We start from the raw sequence: 24659 nt of genomic DNA, 5'->3' as shown, positions 1-24659 counted from the left end.
GAGTAGAATGGCTCTGTAACCTTACATTATTGTTTGTGGATAGACAGTTTAAGCTGGGTGTTACCAAACAGGATAAAAATTAAGGTTTTAGGGGGAAATTTTATGCTCCAACAATTTGGATAATATCCCACTTAAATAACATTAGTGTTATATGAATTGGGAGAGCGCTGGAATTTGTGGCTGTTTTTGCTAGGGTTTTACAAGTGATGAAGTATGTACAGATATTCTCTCTCCCTCTCTCTTCTGTTATAGTCTCTATTTGTGATTCTCTCAGCTGGAGCTCGCAAACATAAAGGGCTTTAGGGGTTTTCTTCCTCAGACTTCAACAATCTGTCGTGATAACTTACTTAACCTAATGAACAGTGACATTTAAATATATATACATATATTTTTAAATCTTTTATTCTTACAAATTTATTATGCAAATTTTCAAATGTTGTATGAATCTTACCAGTAAAATGACAAATTGTAAAGCTGTTTTAGAAGGAACTATTTTGGCTACTTTCCACATAACTACAACAGAAATGGCTGTAAGTCTAGAGCTGTGCAATTTGTTAAAGCTGGAAGCTATTAGAAGTGAAGTAGAAAAAGATCACATAAATCTCTTCAGGCTATGAATTTGCTTTAGATGTTTCATCAGTATTGATTGCTTTTACAGATTTTTTTAATCTACAGAATGAATTCAGTATACAGTAACTGTGATAGTAATAGTAAAAAATTAGAACAGCATGTTTTCATGATTTTTGACTTTTTCTTCATTACCTAGGTATGGCTTTGGTTCAATAAACATTTTGTTTTAGTCACCAAACAAGAAAAAGATTATGTATCTTTCAGCTACTATAGAAATTGTTGGTTTTTAAAATTTTATGGTAGAAAATATTTCATACCTTTTAAATATTCCATAGCATCCTGTTTCATTCACTCTTGTGTCTCACATTTTTTTATTATCCAACCATCAAGAAGTTTTATAGAAAGTATTTTTTAATTGAAATAATTCACATACAATATAATTCACCCTTTTAAAGTATACAATTCAATGGTTTTTAGTAAATTCACAAGGTTGTGTAACCATCACCACTCTCTGATTCTAGAACATTTTTATTACCCCCAAAAGAAACCCTGTAGCTATTAGCAGTCACTCCCCATTCCTCCCTCCCCTAATCCATGACAACACAGATCTACTTTCTGTCTCTGTAGATTTAGAATTATATAATATGTGGCCTTTTCACTTAGCATAAGTAGCAGGTATCAATACTTCCTTTCTTTTTATGGCTGAGTAGTAATCCATTGTATGGATATACCACATTTTGTTTATCCATTCATCAGTTGATGGGCATTTGGGTTGGTTCCACTTTTTGGCTATTATGAATAATGCTGGTATGAATATTCATGTACAAGCTTTTGTGTGGACACATGGTTTCACTTCTCCTGGGTATATGCCTAGGAGTGGAATTGATGGATCATATGGTAATTCTCTATGCTTAACTTTTTGAGAGACTGCCAAACTTTTTCTAAGTTGGCTGTGCTATTTTACATTCCCAATGTAAAAAATGTAAAAAATTCCCAAAAATTTACAGCAATTTTTGAGGGTTACAATTTCTGTACATCTGTGCCAACAGTTGTTATTGTCTGTGTTTTGACTATAGTTGTCCTAGTAGGTGTGAAGTGGCATCTCGTGATTTTGATTTGCATTTCCTAATGACTAATGATGTTGAACATCTTTTAATGTGGTTATTGGCCATTTGTATATCTTCTTTTTTTAATTTTTAAAAATAATTTTTATTGAGTATAGTTGATTTACAATGCTGTGTTAGTTTCAGGTGCATAGTAAAGTGAATCAGTTATACATATATCCACTTTTTTTTAGATTATTTTCTCATATAGGCCATTACAGAGTATTGAGTAGAGTTCGCTGTGCTATACAGTAGGTACTTATTAGGTATTTATTTTATATATAGTAGTGTATGTATCTCAATCACAATCTCCCAATTTGTCCCTCCCCCCCGTTCCCCCCTGGAAACCATAAGTTTGTTTTCTACATCTGTGACTCTATTTCTGTTTTGTAAATAAGTTCATTTGTACCAATTTTTTTTGAGATTCCACATATAAGTGATATTATATGATATTTGTCTTTCTCTGTCTTACTTACTTCACTCAGTTTGACAATCTCTGGGTCAATCCATGTTGCTGCAAATGGCATTATTTCATTCCTTTCTATGATTGAATAATATTCCATTGTGTATATATACCACATCTTCTTTATCCATTCATCTGTCAGTGGACATTTAGGTTGCTTCCATGTCTTGGCTATTGTAAATAGTGCTGCAGTGAACGTTGGGGTGCATGGATCTTTTCTAATTATGGTTTTCTCCGGATATATGCCCAGGAGTGGGATTGTATATCCTTTTTGGATAAATATCCATGTCCTTTGCACATTTTTAAATTCATCCTTTTATTATAAAAAGTATTCTTTAACATTATTATTATAGTTAGCCATTGACATTCTTGATTAATATGGTCCAAAACCATTGTGAATCTCCATGGGTTGAGAAATACCAGTATAACATATAATTTTACTCCTGAAATGAGAACATGAGGATGTGTTGTGAACCTTGCTGAGATATGGATGCTGAAGATTCAACTAGGGTTATTCATTTGGTAAGTTACTCACATGTGTGCACAAGCCTCAGAGCACAAATGATTGAAATTTGTTCCTTAGCAAAATTATGGCTTTATAAATCATGGATGTTTAGAGATAGCCCAGATGATTTAAATCGTAAATATTAAATCCAAAAATATCAGTGATTTACTATAGATGTAATTGTTCTTAGTATGACACTTTACACATCAGTTAGAATAGTATTATCTAACTTTAATTTAGGATCTAGCAATAGCTTGCTGCAATATTTCATTGAAGGTTTTTTTATTAGCATACTACCACCAAATTCTTCTAAATTTTATTATTTTTAGATTTAAATTTGAGATACTTGCCTTAAAAACAAAATCACAGAATAGAAAGTCCAGAAATATATCTATATGTATTTTGTCATTTGGTTTTTGATAAAAGCACCAATGCAGTTCAGTGGGGAAAGGAAACTCTTTTCAACAAATGGTGCTGGAACATCTAAATGTCTGAATGGGGGGAAAAATCATGAAATATTCTCATAGCATACATAAACATTAATTTGAGATGGATCATTTACCTAAATGTAAGAGCTAAAACTATACATCTAGAAGAAAACTTCTAAGAATACCTTTGAAATTTTGGGGTAGACAGAGATTTCCTAGGACACAATAGGCACTTAACTGTAAGAGAAAAAATTCTAAATTGGCCTTTTCAAAAATTTAAAATTCTTCTCACTGATGACAGTGTTAAGAAAAATGAAAAGGCAGGGAATTCCCCAGCTGTCCAGTGGTTAGGACTCCGTGCTTTCACTGCCGTGGGCACAGGTTCGATCCCTGGTTGGGGAACTAAGATCCCGCAAGCTGTGCAGTGTGGCAAAAATAAATAAATAAATAAAATAAAATCATCATCATTCTAAAAAAATGAAAAGGCAAACCACAAATAGGAAAAAAAATATTTCCAGTTTGTTTGTTTGGCAAAGGACTCAAATCCAGAATATATAAGTATAAAATGACAACTTTAATGTAAAACATGGTCAAAAGCCTTGAACAGATACTTCAGAAAAGAAGATATTGGAATGTCCAATAAACACATAAAGAGGTGCTCACCGTCATTGGTTATCAGGGAAATGCATTATAAAATTACAAGGTATCATGCCTATCAGAATGGCTGTAATTAAAAATACTGATAAAATATTGGTAAGAATGTGGAACATTTAGAACTCTAATACATTGCTGCTAAGAGTATATAAAATGATACAACCACTTTGTCAATTTCTTATAAAATTAAACATATACCTCGCCCTATGACCCAGTTCTACTCCAAGGTATACACCCAAGAGAAAAAAATTTATTTAGCAATAAAAAGAAAAGGACTACTGATACAGCAAAACATAGATGAATCTTAAAAATATAGCGTCGTCCAAAAGAATATATACTGAATGATTCCATTTATGTGATATTCAAGAAAAGGCAAAAGTGATCTATTGTGGTAGAAATTAGAACGGTGGTTGCCTCAGGTGGTCAGGATAGAGGTATTAACTGGAAAGGAGAACTTTCTGGGGTGATGGTGTTGCTTGTCTACTTTCTTTCTTTTCTCTTCTTTTCTTTTTAAATTTATTTTTGGCTGTGTCAGGTCTTAGTTGTGGCACTCAGGATCTTTCATTGGAGCACTTGGGCTTCTCTCTAGTTGTGGTGCACAGGTTCCAGAGCGTGTGGGCTCTGTAGTTGTGGCACTCAGGCTCAGTATTTGAAGCTTGCGGGCTTAGTTGCCCTGCGGCGTGTGGGATCTTAGTTCCCTGACCAGGGATCAAACCCGCATCCCCTGCACTGGAAGGAGGATTCTTAACTGCTGGGCCACCAGGGAAGTCCCTTGTTAAAACTCATTGAACTGAATACTTAAGACCCGTACATTTTACTGTTTTTAAATTATACCTCAATAAAGAAAAAAGAATCTGACTCAACATGGAAAACACTGTCAAGGTATCATGCCTCCTGATTAAATGAGACGATATATGTGAAGTTCTCAACACAATGTCTGAGTGTCAGGCAACAGCATTTATTATTATGGCCATCACTGCTTTATTATACTATGTTACCATTTTCTCTTCCTGTTTAGGCTGTTCCAGTGTGTCCTCTTTCCTTGTAAATATTAGTTTAGTGCTTTAGGGTGTATAAGATTTGGGGATTCCTTTGTTGAGATGGGGTGAAGGTGAAGATGGTTAGGTGAGACAGTTAGGAATTAACTAATTTGAATTACTTAATACCCTGAGGACAGTTTGTGTCTTCCAGAAGAAGCCCTTGAGGGAAGAGGGCGTAGAACATTTAAAAACAAAACAAAACCTTGTTTAGTAAATCTCTACAACTTGAGTACATGTTTAGGAATATGCTATCTGTGCCTTTTTAAAATTATTATTTCTTATTTTACAATAAAACTGGTTTTGGTATTGTGCTGCTAAGAAAGTAGACCATGCCAGGAGGCCTTTACAAGTGCAACGGGAATTTTAAAAATAAATTGATACATAAAAGGTAAAATCCATTCTGGCTGATCAGAAATTGAAGCCCGTAGGATGTTATGAGTCCCATCCATCAGAGAAGGTACTAGGTCTTTAGCAGCAGGCTTACATTTCTTTGGCCAGACTACTTATATTATAGCAGCATAAGTAAAAGATGAGGGAGATGGGCACTCAGTTGAGATTCTGAGTGGCATAGCAGGAGTACAGGGAGAAAAGGGAAGTGGCGTTAAAGTCTGTGACCCATACTTAGAGCACAGTGAGGCCTTTGCCTTTCCATTATATTGTACTGTGGCCCAGGTGGAAGGGTTGAGATATGAAATGCTTATCTCTTGAGGTGCTGCTCTGTAGGATGATTTGGAAAGTCATTTTCCTGAAGCACATGCCCTGTTTAGCCTCCCGTCCCTCTCCTTTTAATATAATATCACTTTCCCTTTGCTCCTGAGGCTGCTAGGTAGTATCATGTTTTCTTTCAGTTTATTCATACAGCAGTTGTTTACTTTCTATCTGGGAACTTTCTTTAGTCTCTCTTATAATGCACCTCCATGTGGAATCTTTGCATTCGGCCTGCCTGTCCAATCTCATAGAATGTGCACTGAGAAAACTAATTGGAGAGATAAATTGGTCTTGATGTGCATGACTGATCAAGAGCAAAGTACCTTAATTTCAGATGCCTTCAGAGAGATTTTTCTTTAACCTCTGCTTTTAAGAGGAAGATTATAAAGCATTATCGTTACTTCAGGTCAGAATTATATTGCTTTTGGTCAAAAGCTGTTGTAAGATTTGCAAAGTAATAGAAACAAAGTAATCTAGAGATAAATTATAAAGATCAAAGCAATTCAAAATTAAAGTGAATTTGAGCGCAAGCATAGGTATGGATTTAGAGTTATAAAAGATACCATCAGACCACACATCATTATGTCTTTTTAACTATAGCTTCCAAAGTAGCTTTAATTTTTAATATTTTTAGTGAAAAGCAAGAGACTTTGAGTAATTATTTGAGTATATTGTCCATAGTTGAACACTAGTTAAAATTGGCCCAGGCAAATTCCAGATATAACAAGAAGGTGATTTGGAGGTAATATGGAAGGTCCTGCACATACTAGGTACCAGTCTTGGTTTATGTCTTTGACTATATTTTATTTGCCAGTTATTTCCAAATATGTTAACTCTGGCTTCCTTCCTTGTCTTTAGACTTGCATTTCTATCTAGTTGTGGAAATTTTTACCTGGGTATCTAATAAGTACTTCAGACACTTTAATGTGTCTCAAACTGATTTTTTTTTAAATTTATTTTTTAGTCTCTTCTCCAACTTGCCTCTCCTTCCTTATTTCTATATTTTGACTTACGGCTTTATTATTCTCTTCTGTAATTAACCTTTACTCTGCTCTTTCCAAATTACCGACTCGTATTATGACCTTTGATATCTCTTTCAGATCTAGCCATCTACTCCATCCCCACTGTCACTGCTCATTGTGCACCTTCACTACCTATTTTTTTTTTTTTTGCGGTACGCGGGCCTCTCACTAGTGTGGCCTCTCCCGTTGCGGAGCACAGGCTTCGGACGCACAGGTTCAGCAGCCATGGCTCACGGGCCCAGCCATTCCACGGCATGTGGGATCTTCCTGGACCGGGCACGAACCCGTGTCCCCTGCATCGGCAGGCGGACTCTCAACCACTGCGCCACCAGGGAAGCCCTATTCTTTTAAAAATTATTATTGTTATAAAAGTAATGAATGCTTTATAAAAAATTCAGACTCTTTAGAAGTTTATAAAGTAAAAAATCCCCTGTTTCTTCTCTCCCAATTCTACTTCTCTCACGTAAAGACTGTTTCTGTTTGGTGTATATGATGCCAGACATTTTCTATGCATTTTTAAACATACAGATATGTATGTGTAGAAATACAGTAATCTCAAATACTCTACCATCTTTTGTTTGGACCATTAAAACAGATTCCTCTGTGGTCTCCCTGCCATCAACCCCTCCCTACTCCGGCCATTGCCAGAGTTATCTACCTAAGTAGCAAATCTTACTCTGCCTAAAGGGCTCTGCTTGTTCCCTATTGCCTATACGATAAGGACCAACCCCATAGTATTGCGTGTATAGAAACCCTTCATAGTCTGGGCCCAGTATCTGTCTCCAGCCTCGCTCCTCACCACTTCTGCCTTGTTCCTTACCTCCAGTGCTACTATTCCCTGGATTGGCCAGGTCTCATTATGACTCCCTACCATTGTACATATGCTCAGTCACTTCTCTACCTGGCAAGTTTCTACTCATTCTTCAAGATCCTGCTCATCTGTTGCCTCCTTTGTAGAGGTGTCTTTCCCACTTTTCCCAAGCATAGATAATGGCTCTTCTGTTTCTTTAGTACCTTAATCATCTTTTTTTTTTTTTTTTGGTCTGTTTGTATGTCTCTCCCTTAGTTATTTGTGAGCTTTTTAAAAAGCAGGACTCTTGTCTTAGCATCATTTTATGTCTGATATTCTACTTAGCACGTAACAGGCATTCAATAAATGTTTGGTAAATAAACATGTTTGTAATTTAGATCTGCATTACTATAAAGACCTATCTAAGGTAAAGAAAATAAAATTTTAGATCCCATCAAATTTTTAAGCCATTTAATATTTTGTGAGTTTTGCTACATTATGTCACTTTGGGCCTTTTAAGGACAGTAGTACAATTTCAGCATGACCTTATTTCTTAACTGATAAAAGAACTCAGCTTTTAATGGAATACTATACTATATTTTAAATGAGTTAGATCTATATAGAGATGGGAAGAGATATACAAGATATATAGTGAAGTAAAAAGTGAGTTGTGTAACAGTTTGATACTATATTTAAGAAAAGTAGAATCAGTATGTTATACTTAAAAAAAAGAAATCCAGACAAACATAAATCAGATTATTATCTTTATTTCCTTTTTTCTTTTATTCTCCAATCTTGTAATAGATTCTTTTATGTGTAACTCTGTAATGTTTGCATTTTTGTACTGTGAGCATGTACTTTTATAAGCAAAAAAAAAAAAGAGAGACCAAAACAAAACAAATTACCCGTCAGTTTTTAACCTTTCATATTCTTCTTCATACAGAAGTAAAGTCTTGATAGCTGAATTTTTTTGTTTTCATTTTGTTTTGTTTTTAGTTTGCCCAGAAAGTTAGAAAATATCTTTAAGTAAAACTGAAATACTTAAAGGTATGAGTCTGAAGACATTTTAGCTATATATGTCAGATCCAGTCAGTTAATTATTTTAGGACCTGCTTTGGATAGTGTAATATACTAGGTGCTGAAGTAGAATATGAAGGATATGTTTTCTATTGTGTAGTGACTACAGCTTATTCTGGGTAGCAGAAATTCTTGAGTAGCACTTTGTGGAGGAGATAAAATGAGTAATAATCCTATAATTACATATTTTAAGTATATATTTTTTTTGTCTTTTTAAGTTATTTTATTTTTGGCTGCATTGGGTCTTCATTGCTGCCCACGGGCTTTCTCTAGTTGACGTGAGCGGGGGCTACTCCTCAATGCAGTGCGCAGGCTTCTCATTGCGGTGGCTTCTCTTGTTGCGGAGCACGGGCTCTAGGTGCGTGGGCTTCAGTAATTGTGGCGCTCCGGCTCAACAGTTGTGACTTGTGGGCTTTAGAGCGCAGGCTCAGTAGTTGTGGCGCACGGGCTTAGTTGTTCTGCAGCATGTGGGATCCTCCTGGACCAGGGCTCGAACCCGTGTCCCATGCGCTGGCAGGCGGATTCTCAACCACTGTGCCACCAGGGAAGTCCCTAAGTATATTCTCTTAAAACTGAAAATTTTTCTTTATATTTTATTTCAGTGTCCTATTTTCAGAAACTGAAAAATAAGAATTTCTTTGAAGTCAAATTGTAGAGGACATTTGCTGGTAGGTAAGACATGATAATAAAAAATAAGGTAGCATAAGGAAACAATTTTTTAATGATTAAATAGTGAAGATTTTTAATATAAACTGAAGTATTATTTCCTAATAAACGTACCATATCTGATTCTGAATTGTCACTTAGATTATTACTCAGTGAAAGTATAATATATAGTTGCTATTCACAAAAGTATTTTTAGATATATTAAGTTGATACTTTTTATAATATAAGGTTTACTCAATAATTGTTAACTTAATATCTTTGCTTACCATTTGCTAAGTGGCTACCAAGATAGGGTTTAGTCTAAAGCTTCAGGGTTCTAAAACACATTGAAAATAATTTGAGATGTTTTTATCTGTAAAATAAAACATAACTCTAATCGAAAGGACTTGGTTTAAGTATTAAACCTCTCTGAAAATAAGATATTCTTTTTATGATGGAGATTCCACTGTGTTTGCTTCATTTTCTTTGCTTCCTACTGAAGAAGCTCTTAGTGCACTTGCAAAGAGCATAAGGAGTCGTGTCAGAGGTCAGCTATTTGAGTCCATTTTCCCACAGTCGCCTGGTGTGAGTGATCTTTTACTGTGTTTTAAAAAATGGGCAAGGATTAAAGAGGATTAGAAAGAATATTACCCTCCTGAATATAGGCCCAAGGCACTAAGGGTAGAGAACCCAGCCAGGCAGCAAATGGGCTTTGCTTGACCAGGACACAACCTCTGCTGCATTCCTTTAAGAAACTGAATGGGAAATGTTAAGTCCCCAAACTGGATTAGTAAATAATCTCATAGCTTGTGACATCTGCTAAAATAAATTGATAAGCAGACTGCATTCTTACAGTTTGAGGAGAGAGCTAGAGACATCAAGACTAAGAGTAATTATTCTTTTTATCTTTTTGCTTTTTAATTTCACCTTTATTGGGGTATAGGAATAAGAGTAATTCAAGATGAGCATTAAGCTCAGTGAGTGTTGGAAAGGCACATTCCATAAACAAAAAAGAAAAATTACTTTAGATGTATTAATACCATGAGTACATATGTGTTGATTAATAACCTAAGGCTTAAAATTTAAAACCACTTCAATTATTTTTAGAATTCTTCCTGTTTGTAGTAGTTTTACAAAGTGTTTCACACATTCAACTGTTTAATTTATGTTGTTTATCTTATTAGCTTGTGTAAATGACCTGAGGAACTTAGAATTTGAAATGTGAGAATATATCTTTTAAGACACCTTTGGAATGTTTCTCTTTTTATACTTATAATAGATGTTAATGTAGTTTGGACCATATGACACATAATTTGGTATCAAATTATTGAAAACCAAAGTGGTTGTTTCACACCTAGTCTAGTAGGGGAGGTGTACTCTGGCCTCAGTCTTTGGAAGAAGTAGTTAGCTAACTAAATATTTTTTAAAAGATTTTGTTTTAAGTTGACCACTTTAATAATAAAGATGATGTACAAGTGTAATTGTTGCAGCTTTCTTCATGTAATTAGTATATTTGATTAGTGTAGTAACTGATCATGCTGCTTTTGTTATGGATTATAATATTAAGGCAAGTATTTTCTTCAAGAGTTTAGAATTTAATTTCATATGTGAATAAGAATTGATAGGTTATAACTTCTTTAACAGGCACACTCACTTATCCTTCTTTAACAGGCACACTCACTCATCTTGCACTATGTTCTCAAGTCTCAAGAATTGAAATTGTTCAAGTTGGCCCTGTACATTGAATATGTCCTCCTGTTCTTCTCCCCACCATACCCCCCAGCCTGCTCATCCACATTCCACCTGTCTTTATATATCAGCTCAAATCCCAAATTCTATCAAGTGGTTTAAATCATAATTCATACCTCTTAAACATAGAATTACCATATATAGCCTAGCAATTCCACTCCTAGGTAACCCAAGAGAGATGAAAACATTTGTTCACATGAAAATTCATACACAAATGTTTATTGCGGCATTATTCATAATAGCCAAAAGGTGAAAACCAAACGTCAATCAAATGATGAATGGATAAACAACTGTGGTCTGTCCATACAACAGAATATTATTCAGCCACAAAAAAGAATGGGGTCCTGATACATGCTACAACATGGGTGTATGCTAAGTGAAATAAACCAGTCACAAAAGACCCTATATTATGTGATTCTGTTTGTATGAAATATCTGGAATAGGCAAATCTATAGAGACAGAGAGTATATTAGTGGTTGCTTAGAGCTTAGGGGGATTGTGGGTGTAGAGAGTGATAACTAAAGAGTATGGGGTTTCCTTATTTTAAAATTTTTATTGAAGTATAGTTGATTTACAATGTTGTGTCAATTTCTACTGTAGAGCAAAGTGATTCAGTTATACACATATATATGTTCTTTTTCATATTCTTTTCCATTATGGTTTATCACAGAATATTGAATATAGTTCCTTGTGCTATATAGTAGAAACTTGTTGTTTATCCATTCTCTATATAATAGTTTGCATCTGCTAATCCCAAACTTCCAATTCATCTCTCCCCCACCCCCTCTCCCCTTGGCAACCATAAGTCTGTTCTCTATGTCCATGAGTCTGTTTCTGTTTCATAAAAGTTCACTTGGGTCATATTTTATTTTATTTTATTTTATTTTATTTTTTATTTTTTAAAATTTATTTTATTTTTGGCTGTGTCGGGTCTTAGTTATGGCATGGGGGATCTTTCGTTGCAGCATGCGGACTTCTCTCTAGTTGTGGCACGCAGGCTCCAGAGCATGTGGGCTCTGTAGTTGTGGCATGCAGGCTCCAGAACGCATGAGCTCTGTAGTTGTGGCACGCAAGCTTAGTTTCCCCACGTCATGTGGGATCTTAGTTCCCCGACCAGAGATTGAACCCGTGTCCCCTGCATTGGAAGGCGGATTCTTAACCACTGGACCACGAGGGAAGTCCCTGGGTCATATTTGAGATTACACATATAAATGATATCATATGGTATTTGTCTTTCTCTTTCTGACTTACTTCACTTAGTATGATTATCTCTAGGTCCATCCATGTTTCTGCAAATGGAATTATTTCATTCTTTTTATGGCTGAGTAGTATTCGATTGTATATATGTATAACATCTTTATCCATTCATCTGTCAGTGGACTTTTAGGTTGGCTATTGTAAATAGTGCTGCAGTGAACATTGGGATGCATGAATCTTTTCGAATTATAGTTTTCTCCGGATATATGCCCAGGAATGGGATTGCTGGACCATATGGTAACTCTATTTTTAGTTTTTTTGAGGAACCTCCATACTGTTATCCATAGAGGCTGCACCAATATACATTTGGGATTTCCTTTTGAAGTGATGAAAGTGTTCTAAAATTGTGGTGATGGTTGCACATATCTGTGAACACACTAAAAACCATTGAATTGTGGACTTTAAATGGGTGAACTGTAAAGCATGTGAATTATATCTCAATAAAGCTGTTATTAAAAACTAAATTAAAAAATTAATACCTCCTATCCATATTCCTGTATACATCTGTACCTCTAGTGAAGCACTTACCATAGTCTGGTTATAATTTTTTTTTTAAATTTGGCTGCGTAGGGTTCTAGTTGCATCACATGGGATCTTCATTGCAGCATGTGAGATCTTTCCTTGTGGTGTGCAGGCCCATCATTGTGGCGCAGAGCGCATGGGCTCAGTAGTTGCAGCATGTGGGCTCTCTAGTTGTGATGCATGGGCTCTAGAGCACGCAGGCTCAGTAGCTGTGGCACGCGAGCTTAGTTGCCCCGAGGCATATGGGATCTTAGTTCCCCACCCAGGGATCAAACCTGCGTCCCCTGCGGTGGAAGGTGGATTCTTAACCACTGGACCACAGGGAAGTCCCAGTCTGGTTAAAATTTTTAACTTAAGCAATCTGTCTTTCTCGGGAGTTCCCTGGCGGTCCAGTGGTTGGGACTCTGCACTTTCAACTGCCAGGGGCCCAGGTTCAATCCCAGGTTGGGGAACTAGGATCCCACAAGCCGTGCAGTGCGGCCGAGAAAATAGAAAAAGAAATCTGTCTTTCTCATTACCTTAGGAAGCTCTAGAGAATAGTGTTTTGGCATTCCCTAACAAGCATAGTGATTTGCACTCAGTAAATATTACTTTAATTGAACTTATTAACAATTAAATTCCTTCACTATAGAAGGGGAATAAAGAAAAAATATTGAATGTTGCCCCAACGTGTTATTCCAAAATTGTGTTTTATAATTTTTTACACTTATTCTTTTTTGGAAAAGTAAGTAATTTCCTCCAACATTATTTCCTCAGCTTGAGTTTCCATTTGTGTTTAGTAAAGCCACACATAAACCATTTATTACCTTATTTTTACCTATAGGAATGTTCTGATCTTTGGAATTTGCATTTATATAAGCATTTTGTCAGTAGGACCTTCATGTCATTTCAACTAGCTTAATGTTTGTTTGTTTTTTAAATCAAAATTAACTTTATAAAATTTGAATCTACACTTTTGTGGATGTTTGAATTTAGCATAATTTTTCTTTTTTTTTCTGTGGTGTGTCTATGTGTGTGTGTTATTTTTCTAGTATTTACTAGAGATGAAAAGTCTCATTTTACCTCCAGAACACATTCTGAAACGGGGCGATAGTGAAGCAATTGCCTATGCTTTCTTTCATCTTCAGCACTGGAAGCGAATAGAAGGTGCTCTTAATCTGTTACAGTGTACATGGGAAGGCAGTAAGTATTCTTTTCCAAATGCAACACTAATCTTTCTGACTAATTATTCCATTCACAGGCAGTCTTTTTGTAATGAGATTGTGAGTTTCTTTAAGGAGCTGTTCAGATTGGTTTCGAAGTGAACTCAGTGGTGTTTATTGGTTTACTGGTAGAAGAAACGTGTAATGTGCTTATATTAATGCCACATTTAGGAAAAACAGAATGAGAAACTGTTTGGGTATTCTGCTATATGTTCACTTAAATTAAGTATTTATAAGGAAAGAATGGAAACTTATATCCCTTCATTTATAAGTTTTTTAATGTGGTTAGCTATTGTTCTAATATTTTAAAAATTGGACTTTTTTTTTTGGTTTTGTTTTGAGATGTGTACAACATGAAACTATTTTCCTCATTACTGATATCAATTCGATTCTTTAAAAATTTTTTTAAATTGTGGTAAAATACATATAACATTAAAATTACCACTTTAAACATTTTAAAATGTACAGTTCAGTGACATACATGTACATTGTTGTGCAACCATCACCATTATCCTTCCCCCAAATTTTTTCATCACCCCAAAATGAAATTTTCTACCCATTAAACAATAACTCCCCATTCTTTCCTCCTCCCCAGTCCCCTGGTAACCATTCTATTTTCTGTCTCTATGAGTTTGACTACTCTAGGTATCTCATATAAGTGGAATCATACAATATTTCACTTAATATTTCAATATTTCAATATTTCATTATGGTAAGTAAAATATTAATATTTCACTTACCATAATGTTATAGCATGTGTCAGAGTTTTATTCCTTTTTAAGGCTGAGTAATATTCCATTGTAAGTATATGCAAAATTTTGTTTATCCATTCATCCATCAATGGACACTTGGGCTGTTTCTACCTTTTGACTATTGTGAATAATGCTGTTATGAACGTGGGTACATAAATATCTATTCAAGTTCTTGCTTTCATTTCTTTTGGGTGTATACCTAGAAGTGGAATTGCTAGATCATATAATTTTGTGTTTAATTTTTTGAGGAACCACCATACTATTTTCTATAGCCGCTGAACCATTTTACATTCCACTAGCAATGCACAGGGGTTTCACTTTCTTTATATCCTTGCCAATACTTGTTATTTCCTGGTTTTTTTGGTAATAGCATCCTAATGGGTATGGAGAAGTATCTCATTTAGATTTTGATTTGCATTTCCCTAATAATTAGTAATGTTGAACATCTTTTTATGTGTTAATTGGCGATTCGTACATTTCTTTGGCAAAGTGGATTATTTTCCACTAACTACCAGATCTCTCATTTGTAACTTCTTAAAATCACCTGTCAGTGAAAATTCAAAAATAAATTCAATGTTCATTCACTAAAATCGGTTAACCTCCTCAAAGTTTGCACTGACGCACCTTTGGGTATTACAGCAAATTCACAAGAGTGCCATGGGATATTTTAAATTTTTAGTAGAAACATAGCAATACACCATTCAAACTGTAGCTCTAGATAGTTCACGGTTTCAACATTAGATAGCTCTCCATTCTCTATTTTTTTCAGTGTTGTCACAGCTTTACAAAGCTGGGTTTTGTTAGTTGCTGTGATTAAAAGAAGTACCACACCAGGGGCTTCCCTGGTGGCGCAGTGGTTGGGAGTCCGCCTGCCGATGCAGGGGACGCGGGTTCGTGCCCCGGTCCAGGAGGATCCCACATGCCGCAGAGCGGCTGGCCCCGTGAGCCATGGCCGCTGGGCCTGTGCGTCTGGGGCCTGTGCTCCGCAACGGGAGAGGCCTCAGCAGTGAGAGGCCTGTGTACCGCAAAAAAAAAAAAAAAAAAAAAAAGAAGTACCACACAAAAATCAGTGTGGAACAGGAAATGAAGATAGTGGTGTCCAATGTGATTCCAAGGTTCGAGAAATTATGCAGTGCCCAACAGGCTCATATATCCCATTAGGAAGAAATGATGGTTATTTAAAAATAAAATAACTATTTTTTTCGTTAATTTATGTGTTTTTTTTTTCATATCGCTGCTAAGTTATTAGAACAAAAACTTGAAGTTGATCAGACCCACTACTTAATAAGTGGAATTGTTAGATATTTCTTTCAGTGTAGGGGCATCAATAGCAAATTACTGAGACACGAAGGACACCACATGTCCTTGAACCAAGAAAATTTGGGAACCTCTGCATTAACATCTTGCTGAGGGTCAGACGCTGTGCTTGATACTGACAATATACAGATTAATGAAAGTGGGACTACTAAAACTGAGGAGCTGGATGTTTTGGGGTAATTAGACTTTCTTTTGCTTTTTTTCCAGTAGTCTGTATGCTTCTCAAAACCAGGTGCTCTATCTCATTCACCTGGTATGTGTCTTCAGTGCCTAGTGTTCTGCTTGGCACATAGGAAGTTTTCAATAAGTATATGATTTATTCTGTATTTCATGAATAATCATCTTGATGAATGATTTCCTAGTGCCACTGATTTGCTCTGTGACTTTGGAAAAATCACTATATTTTATTGTAGCAAAACAAAATCCGTATTTTAACAAAAGTTTTTAGAGCCAAGGACTAAGGGAAAAACAAAAACCTTATCTCAACTTTGATAGTTGAGTGGGTCAATAAGGATTTCTTCTTTAAGAAGTTTGTAGGAGTTGATGATAATCTAGATGAGGGATGGGTAAACTTTTTCTGTAAAGGGCCAGATGGTAAATATTTAGTTTTTGTGGGCCATAGTCTCTGTCACAACTACCCAACTCTTATAGCATGAAAGCAGCCTTATATAATATATAAATGAACAGGCATGGCTGTATTCTAATAAAATTTTATTTACAAAAACAGTGGGCCAGGTCTGGCCAAAGGTGATCCATTTAGGTACTTAATTTAGATACTTTGGTGACCCCTGATCTAAACTAAGCTCACAGAAAACTTGGTGACAGCTCACATATGAAGTTAGGAGCCATTGAGAACTCTTAGGTTGCCAGTAGTTATGACTACAACAGTCATGTGATTCCCCTAAGAAGTGGAATTCACACGTGGAGAGTTAAGTCTATTGTGTTTGTGGTAAGGAGACTGAGGCAAGAAGGACACAGCTAGTCTTACCATCCGTTACTCCCTTTAGTTTTATTTCAGCCAGACCATTCATGATTCTCTATATAGATCTTATTCTTCTCCTTATTTGTTCCTTTGCGTACTTTGTTTCTTTCATCTAAAATATCTCTCTAAAAAAGAAAATAAAACACTGTGTGAAAATTTAATAAAAATACGTCTCCAAAATAGCTTTGATTGTAGTAGAGGATGAAAGTGAGATTGAATTGAATGTCAACATATGTATTTTATTTTTCACTCAGCTTTTAGAATGATTCCATACCCACTAGAGAAAGGCCATCTATTTTATCCTTATCCCAGCTGCACAGAGACTGCTGATAGAGAGCTATTACCTCGTAAGTAAATATTCAAGTTTTCCTAAATTTAAAATTAGTTGTGAGATTGTTTTTCATAGTATTCTCCCATTTTAAAAGTACCTCTGGTTGAAATTCAGGATGCTGTTTAAATACTATTTTAGCCACCTCTTGGATGTAGTTGCATAATTTAGTTCATTCCTGAATATTTTTTGGGTAAAACCCTGTGCTAGATGCAATGAAAGACACAAAGATTAAAGATATCAAAAAAAAGAAGTCATCTTACAAACAATTGAAGAAGAAATAATACCAATCCTTCAAAAACTCTTTTTAAGAAATAAAGGAGGAACACTCCCCAACTCATTCTGTGAGACCAGCATTACCCTGACACCAAAATCAAACAAAAAGCATTACAAGAAAGCTATATCTCTCATGAATATAGACACAAACATCTTCAACAAAATGTTAACAAACTGAATCCACCAACATGTAAAAAGGATTATATTCCATGACCAATTGGGCTTTACCTCACAAATGCAAGGTTGCTTTAACATCTGAAAATGTAATAGAATAAAGGACAAGAGATGCAGAAAAGCATTTGACAAAAATCTAACACCCATTCATGATAAAAATTCTGAACAAACTGGGAATAAAAGGGAACTTCCTCAACCTGATAAAGAGCATCTATGAAAAACCCACAGCTAAGATCATACTTAATGGTGAAAGACTGAATGCTTTCCCGCTAAGATCAGGAACAAGACAAGGATGTCTGCTTTCTTCTATTCAGCATTGTACTAGAGGTTCTAGTTAATGCCGTCAAGCAAGAAAAAGAAAGAAAAGGCATTCATGTTCGAAAGAAAGAAGTAAAACTGTCCTTATTCACAGGTGACATGATCTTCTGTGCAAGAAATCCTAAGAAATCCATAAAAATACTATTAGAACTAATAAACAAGTTCAGCAAGGTTGCAGGATGTAATTATACAAAACTCAGTCGTTTATTTATATACCAGCAATGAACAATCCAAAATGAAAATTAGAAAACAGTTCCAATCACAGTAGCATCAAAAAGAACAAACAATTTAGGAATAAATTGAACAAAAGAAGTGTGAGACTTGTATACTAAAATCCACTAAATACTGCTGAGAAAATCTAAGTAAATTGAGAGACAGTCCACGTTTATGGATTGAAAGACCCAATATTATTTATATGACAGCTCTCTTCAAATTGATCTATAAATTCAGTACAATTCCTACAAGTTGACAAGCTGATCCCAAAATTTATATGGCAAAGTAAAGGACCCAGAACAGTCAAAACAATCTTTACAAAGAAGAGTGAAGTTGGAGGGACTATACTTCCCAGTTTTAAAAAGAGCAGTCAAAGAGTCAGGAGGAGAACCAGAAATACATAGGGTTATGATTGCTGAGAGTGTTTTCGTCTAGTTCCTGCTTTCAGGAAGCCAAACTTTTGAAAGAATTGTCTTTACTTTTTGTCTCAGCTGCCTTATCATCCACTCAGTCTTTTTCTCTGTGAGCTGGTAAATTTCTGTTTAATTTTCCTTTTTTTAAATTTAACTGATAGGTAAGTATGCTGAAAGTTATAATCGCTAGTTTCCTCTTACGATATCAATCTATACCACAGTTTTTACAATTCTGGGTCCATTAGAACTGAAGTCTAGGAAGGAAAGTTGCATTTTTACAACATCAGACTTAATGAGCTGAAAAGTTCAAACAGATAAAAATTTAGGAGAGATTATGGAAGTTGAGTATGCTGATATTTTTCTCCCAGGGTTTTTTATTTTTGAGTATGTTGCACACATCCGTGTATGTGTATGTAGGTGTGTATATGCTTAAATATTTTATTATTTAATCTATTTAACATATACATACGTAGCCTTTATATTTTGTATCTCTACATATATGGGGCTAAGATATATTTGTAAGTTATATATAATATGTATATTATTAAATATATATGTTATATAAATAGTAAATGTTGCAGGCATTCTTTGGGTATAAGAGAGCCACTTGAAACTAGCTTTAAAATAAAGAGAATTTGTTGGAAGAAGACTGGATTATCTCAATGAACCCAAAGGCAACAATTAGAGTTGCACCTCAGAAGAGACTAGAACCAGAAACTAGAAGGCTATCAGGATTTCCAGGAGTCAGTTGTCCGTATATCTCTGTCTCTGACTGCCTTTTTCAGCCTCTCCTATTCTCACTTTCTTTTTTTTTCATTCCCCAACTCCATCTTTTCTTTGTATGAGCTCTCATTTCTGCTTCTGTCTGTATCTGCTTCATTTTTATCTTAATCTTTGCAGTTTGGCTTTCCCTTTTTAGACACTCATGTAGCCAAACTTGATACCCCCATACAGCTCTAAGTTTACATGTCATCTGTTCATGCAAATAATACAGAATGAAGAATATCTCAATCCCACTTCTACAACTTCTGGGAGAGTAAATCACATTTACCAGGTGTTCATCCCTGATCCAATCAGCTGTGGCGCAGGGACAGGATCAGGTCATGTAAACAAAATTGCCAAAATATCTCATTCCCTCTACATCTCTCTACATCACAAAACTTGACTTGGGAGTCATCATTTTCTAGGCATGAATGAGATCACTAAGGGAAACTGTAAAGAGTGTGAGAAGTAAACTAAGGGTGAACCATGATGAAAATGTCTAAGGGATGGGTGGCCGATAAGGAGTCAGAAGATTCAGTGAAGGAGTGGTCAGAGATACAGGACAAGAACCAGAACTAGATTCCTAGAAACTAAAAGGAGGAAAAAATTAACAAGTGAGGAGGAGTATCCGAGGTATTTAGTAAGGTAATTACTGAGAAGAATCCATTGACTTCGGCAGTTAGAAGGTCATTAGTGTTAGAAATTTTTCCTTTCCTGTTACGGTGGTGATAGTAGGTATTGTTTTTCCATTTTAATGGGAACAAGGATATTTAAGGCAAAGGAAGGAATCTTTAATTGCGGAACATCAGTATACAAGAGTGTATTATGTTAGGCTAATAATTGTGGAACATCAGTATACAAGAGTATTATGTTAGGCTAATTTAGCCTAAAATTATGCCCCCCCTCCAATCGTTACAGAGGTTGACTGATATAAGGCCGTCTTTCATAGTAATGTGAATAAAATCAAGGTTGTTGTTGTTATGTATTGTCAGAGCCATAGGCTACAAGAAGAGAACTTGCTTTTTGGCAGGCCTTTATTATTTCTAGGGTTCTACTCATTTGCACATTCTAGAAGGTAGGAGAGGAAGGATATTCTGGGGGTTTTAGTTTGATTATATTGTATATTCTTAGAGTATTTTTTCTGTCTCTGACTATGATAGAATGAACAAATTTTTAATAATGTGGAGTCTTAATACCCAAGAGTACTTAATGTTTTTTGTTTTCAATTCTCCTTCAACCTTGATATGACTTACAGCATTCTGGAATTTGCTTATGAACCTCATAAGTTCAGACTTGAACTATTCCCTTAGTTCACATAGCTATTTAGTTGTCTTTTATGCCTCCTGATAAATTTTTCTCTACAAGCCAGTGATGAAATTTGAACTTTACTTCCAAGGGAGTGTTTCTGTACTAGTCATCCATTATTTTGATGTATTAGCCAAACATTGACTGACAAATGAATCTACGGAAAGCAATCCAAAAAGAAATAATTGGATCTCTCCTATAGTATAAAAATTTCATATTTTAGAAAATTATCCTATTAAAGCTATATAGTTTTCTACCTTAAAAAGTAGGAATAATACTATCTATCTCCTAGGGTTATTGAAAAAAATTAAACTAATATAAATTAAAGCACTTTGTGAGCCACAAAATGCTACGGTTTAATTATTATTATTAATTGTGCTGTCTCTCACACGAAAGCAATTATAGTAACCGTTGGCACATATAAGTATTTGTTCCCTGTCTTTGCAAATATGGTTTGTATCTTTTGATTTGCTGGAAGAAGTTGGCCTCTAATGGCTGAGGGACAGAGCAGGAGGAACTGGCTGCTTTTTTGGGTGCTGAAAGCCCAATGTTGTCCACAGCTTCTAATGTTTCCAACTAAAAAAAATTCAGACTTGGTGTCCTTTTACTTTAAACATGACTCAAGGCTCTGGAAATTTTCTGGATTTTTAATGAGTTTGCTTTTTGGTATATACTTTCTGAAGATAGTATAAGACATAAAAAAAGTCCTGGCTACTGAAGGAAACTTAGGTGTAATCTTCCCTGTGAATCATTATGTTTTAAAAAGTTAAATTTATAGCTGACCTCGATTCAGCACTGAATTAGTCATTCCTTTCTTATGCAGGATATTACATCAGGAATTCCTAGGTTTGTGTCCAACCCTGAGCAGTCAACTGAAGTCCCAGAATAACTCGCAGTTTAACATACATTTATTGAGTACCTACTGTCTGCCAGTCATTGTAATAGGCTCCTCTCAGTATTGTTATTCAAGTGTTTTCAAATTTCAAATAACGTAAAACTACCTGAATACTATTGGTAATGAAATATCCAATCATTAGAAAAATAATACCTGAGTAAATGTGCGAATGTGGTAAAATAAGACAAGGGACTCCATTTATGTTCAGAATCCTAGGGCTTTGGTGTTCTGGTTAGATTTTTTACAGTGCTCAATGAAATGCCACATATAGGACACTTATTAATAACTGGGTAAAACTGTTAACTTATTGTTCTGGTAAATCTCCAACCACACGTCTGTCTCTTGATCTCTATACTTATCTCTGAGCTCCCAAAGATCAAAATTATAACAACACCTTTATAAAGGGCTTATAGTGTTCATCATAACAACTCCATAGAAACTACTAGAGGGTTTAGCAACTTATTCAAGATCACACAGCTAATAAGTGACAAAGCTCTTTTTCAAAACCACCTCAGCATGACTACAATTACTGTTCTTTCCCACAGTGCCATCCTATTCCCAGTTCCCGACAGTCGTCTGGCTATATAGGTGTTCTGTTGATGCTAGAGAAAATAATGGATAATAATTTCCTTCTCCCTTGCTTGACCAGAGACTTCTTGTTCTTTTTTTTAAAAACATTTTCCTTTTTAGTTTTTATACATGGATTTCATTTGAAAATATTAAAACTGGCTTACACTGTATTCTGAAATAAAATCCATTTCTGTCTTTTCTCCCTTGCAGCATTTCATCATGTTTCTGTTTACCCAAAGAAGGAGCTTCCTTTTTTCATCCATTTCACAGCAGGACTATGTTCTTCTACAGCAATGATAGCTCTTCTCACACACCAGTTTCCTGAAATCATGGGTGTTTTTGCTAAAGCTGTAAGTATGATCTCAAGGACTTGTGCAGAGTATTTGTAAAACACACAAGAAACCATCTCTGATCTGTTTGTGCTGAATCAGCTGAGCAGTGAAGATATTTGTTATAGTAAATTACAGGAATTGATTTGTAAAGTTGCTGCCATAAATATGTCAAACATAAGATTTTGGTGATTTGAGCTGTATTTTTGTTGCTTAGAAGCTTAGAGAATACAATGGCATAACATTATAAAGTTGGTCTTTGTAGATCACTTTTGGTGGTAAGCATAGCCCTTGTTACTAGCTAAAGAATAATCCACCCCTTTTAAATGCATTTCCTTTGGCATTTTAAAAAAATCCCTTGTTTTGTACAGAAGCCTTTTGATTTTTCCATTTAAATGAAATCATTAATTCTCAGGATTTGGTGAACGTTAAATTCAAGAGTACAACTAGGATGAAGAATAAGTAGGTAAGGTGGGACAGTTGCGACATTTGCCCTGGGTTCAGAATGTGCCTCTTTACTCAAAATTTCACCCTGTTTTTATATCTACATGTTCTTACTGATCTCCCAACCTTGGGTGTAGAACCATGTACAGACCTTTATTTTTATTTTTACCCTTTAGTTTTGAACTGCTTCCCCATTTCTGGACCCAGGTCCAGAAAGTTTTTGAGGACTGATATTAGAGAGAGTATCCCATGATTATTTACTTCTCCACATAAACCTGTTAATTAATGTCACTGGCTCAAAGCAAAATTACCAAAGATAAGTCCCTGTAAGTCTCCAAGCCTTTTAAAAAATGTGTCTTGTATATCTTTGTATTTTTACCAACTAATAAGAATTCAAACCCCAAAAGAAAATGTTAATTCATTATATTCCCAAATAGAAAAGCACTGAGAACCATAGAAATACTAGGCCTTACTTGGTAATGTAACTTCTATATTTTTGTCTATGTGCCTCCATTCTAACTCCCTGTTTCCTCACACTTTCTTTTCCTGCATTAAGAGTTTATTTTGTGCCTTAAAGATTAGTTGGTTTTCTTCTGGCACCAGTAGTAAGAGCACTGGTTTCTCTTTTTCCCTGAAGGTCAACTGTATAATGTGTTAAGTTGCCACTGGCTGTAGGCCTAGGAGTCTGAGACTACACTTGATTCTGGGTCAGCCTTCAAGAAGGATGACTTTTTACTGTGTTCAGGGAATATAGATATTTGGGTTGGAAACTGACTGTTCTGCTTCCTTTTAGTATAAGGAGAAAGCTTAGTGATCATACCATAGCTCTGTTGCTTGCAGTGGTGCTGACTGGGGAGCGAGTGTGTCTCAAACTGAAATGACTTCACAGTGTAATCTGGCATGGAAAAAAATGGACTAGACAGAGAGTCTTGTCAATTTAACAACCGGAAAAAAATATGCAGCTGTGTATTTGAGATCACAGGAAAGCAGTGGGAGAGATGGTCCTTGGGTTTCTCTCAGGGCAGTGGGAAGGAGGTAAAATAGAGAGAGGAGGAAGATCTAGAATCTGGAGTAGAGATGTAGTCATTGTTAGTAGTGTACTTCCATGAGGTACTGGCTAAAGTTAATGTGGAGTATACTCACTGTTTGCTCTACTCATCAGTGTTCATATATATAGTATATATATAGTGTCTGCCTTTACCTAAGAGATCTCTGATACACCAGAAGAGCCTTTAAGATTGCATAGCACAAGCTCCTAGCAGTGTCCAAAAATGAATAATTATACATTTGAAAGTGGAAGCTTCTTTTTTAGACCAAAAGTTATTAATTTACTGTGATTCTAGTTGATGAACAATAAACAGGCATTTGTTTACTATCTTTTGGTATTTGTTGGTAGTGTATAGTGTTTAAAATGTGCCTGACAGCAAACTTTTACAGCCACGTTTTGTCCTTGTGGCCTTTACATGTACATTTTAAATTCCTAAAAGTTAAGTATTTACTGAAAGTACCTGCAAACCGATATTTGTTATACAGCAGTTCCAAGGGCAGTTCCATTTAAGAATTAATGGGAAATGATTATAGGCAGGCTCCAGCTTATAAACTCAATATACAAATACCTCAACAGACAGACAGCGAGAAAACTAGAGGCTCAAATTCTGCTTCTTCACCACTTAATATAGTGTGGTCTCTGCCCCAGGAGCATTACCATCACCCAAGAACTTGTTAGAAAAGCAGAACCACAGGCACCACTCCAGCCCTCCTGAATCTGCATTTTAACAAGATCCTCAGGTGATCCTATGTACACATTTAAAACTTGAGAAGTCCTGCTTTACTCTACCCCCAATAA

General features: G+C 35.5%; 1 protein-coding gene across 8 annotated transcripts in view; it reads left to right on the top strand.

Annotated features, from left to right (window-relative positions):
* The window catches only part of ST7L (suppression of tumorigenicity 7 like), a 68140-nt gene extending 43971 nt beyond the window's left edge, over nt 1-24169 (top strand). For 5 of the 8 annotated variants that reach the window (XM_060090265.1, XM_060090263.1, XM_060090270.1 and 2 more), the window contains 3 exons: nt 13565-13715; nt 17041-17133; nt 22251-24169. In XM_060090265.1, coding sequence (XP_059946248.1) covers nt 13565-13715; nt 17041-17133; nt 22251-22429 — 423 coding nt within the window. In that variant the 3' untranslated portion in view covers nt 22430-24169. Of the gene's footprint in view, nt 1-8962; nt 9024-13564; nt 13716-17040; nt 17134-22250 lie in introns of those variants that run through there. The other 3 variants (XM_060090262.1, XM_060090267.1, XM_060090269.1) reach the window with 3 other exon arrangements.
* Nucleotides 24170-24659: the final 490 nt, after the last annotated feature.

Source organism: Mesoplodon densirostris, chromosome 2 (assembly GCF_025265405.1).
Source record: "Mesoplodon densirostris isolate mMesDen1 chromosome 2, mMesDen1 primary haplotype, whole genome shotgun sequence".
Classification (NCBI taxonomy): Eukaryota; Metazoa; Chordata; class Mammalia; order Artiodactyla; family Ziphiidae; genus Mesoplodon; species Mesoplodon densirostris.
Note: the sequence above shows the minus strand (reverse complement) of the source record. Positions and strands in the feature narration are given on the sequence as shown.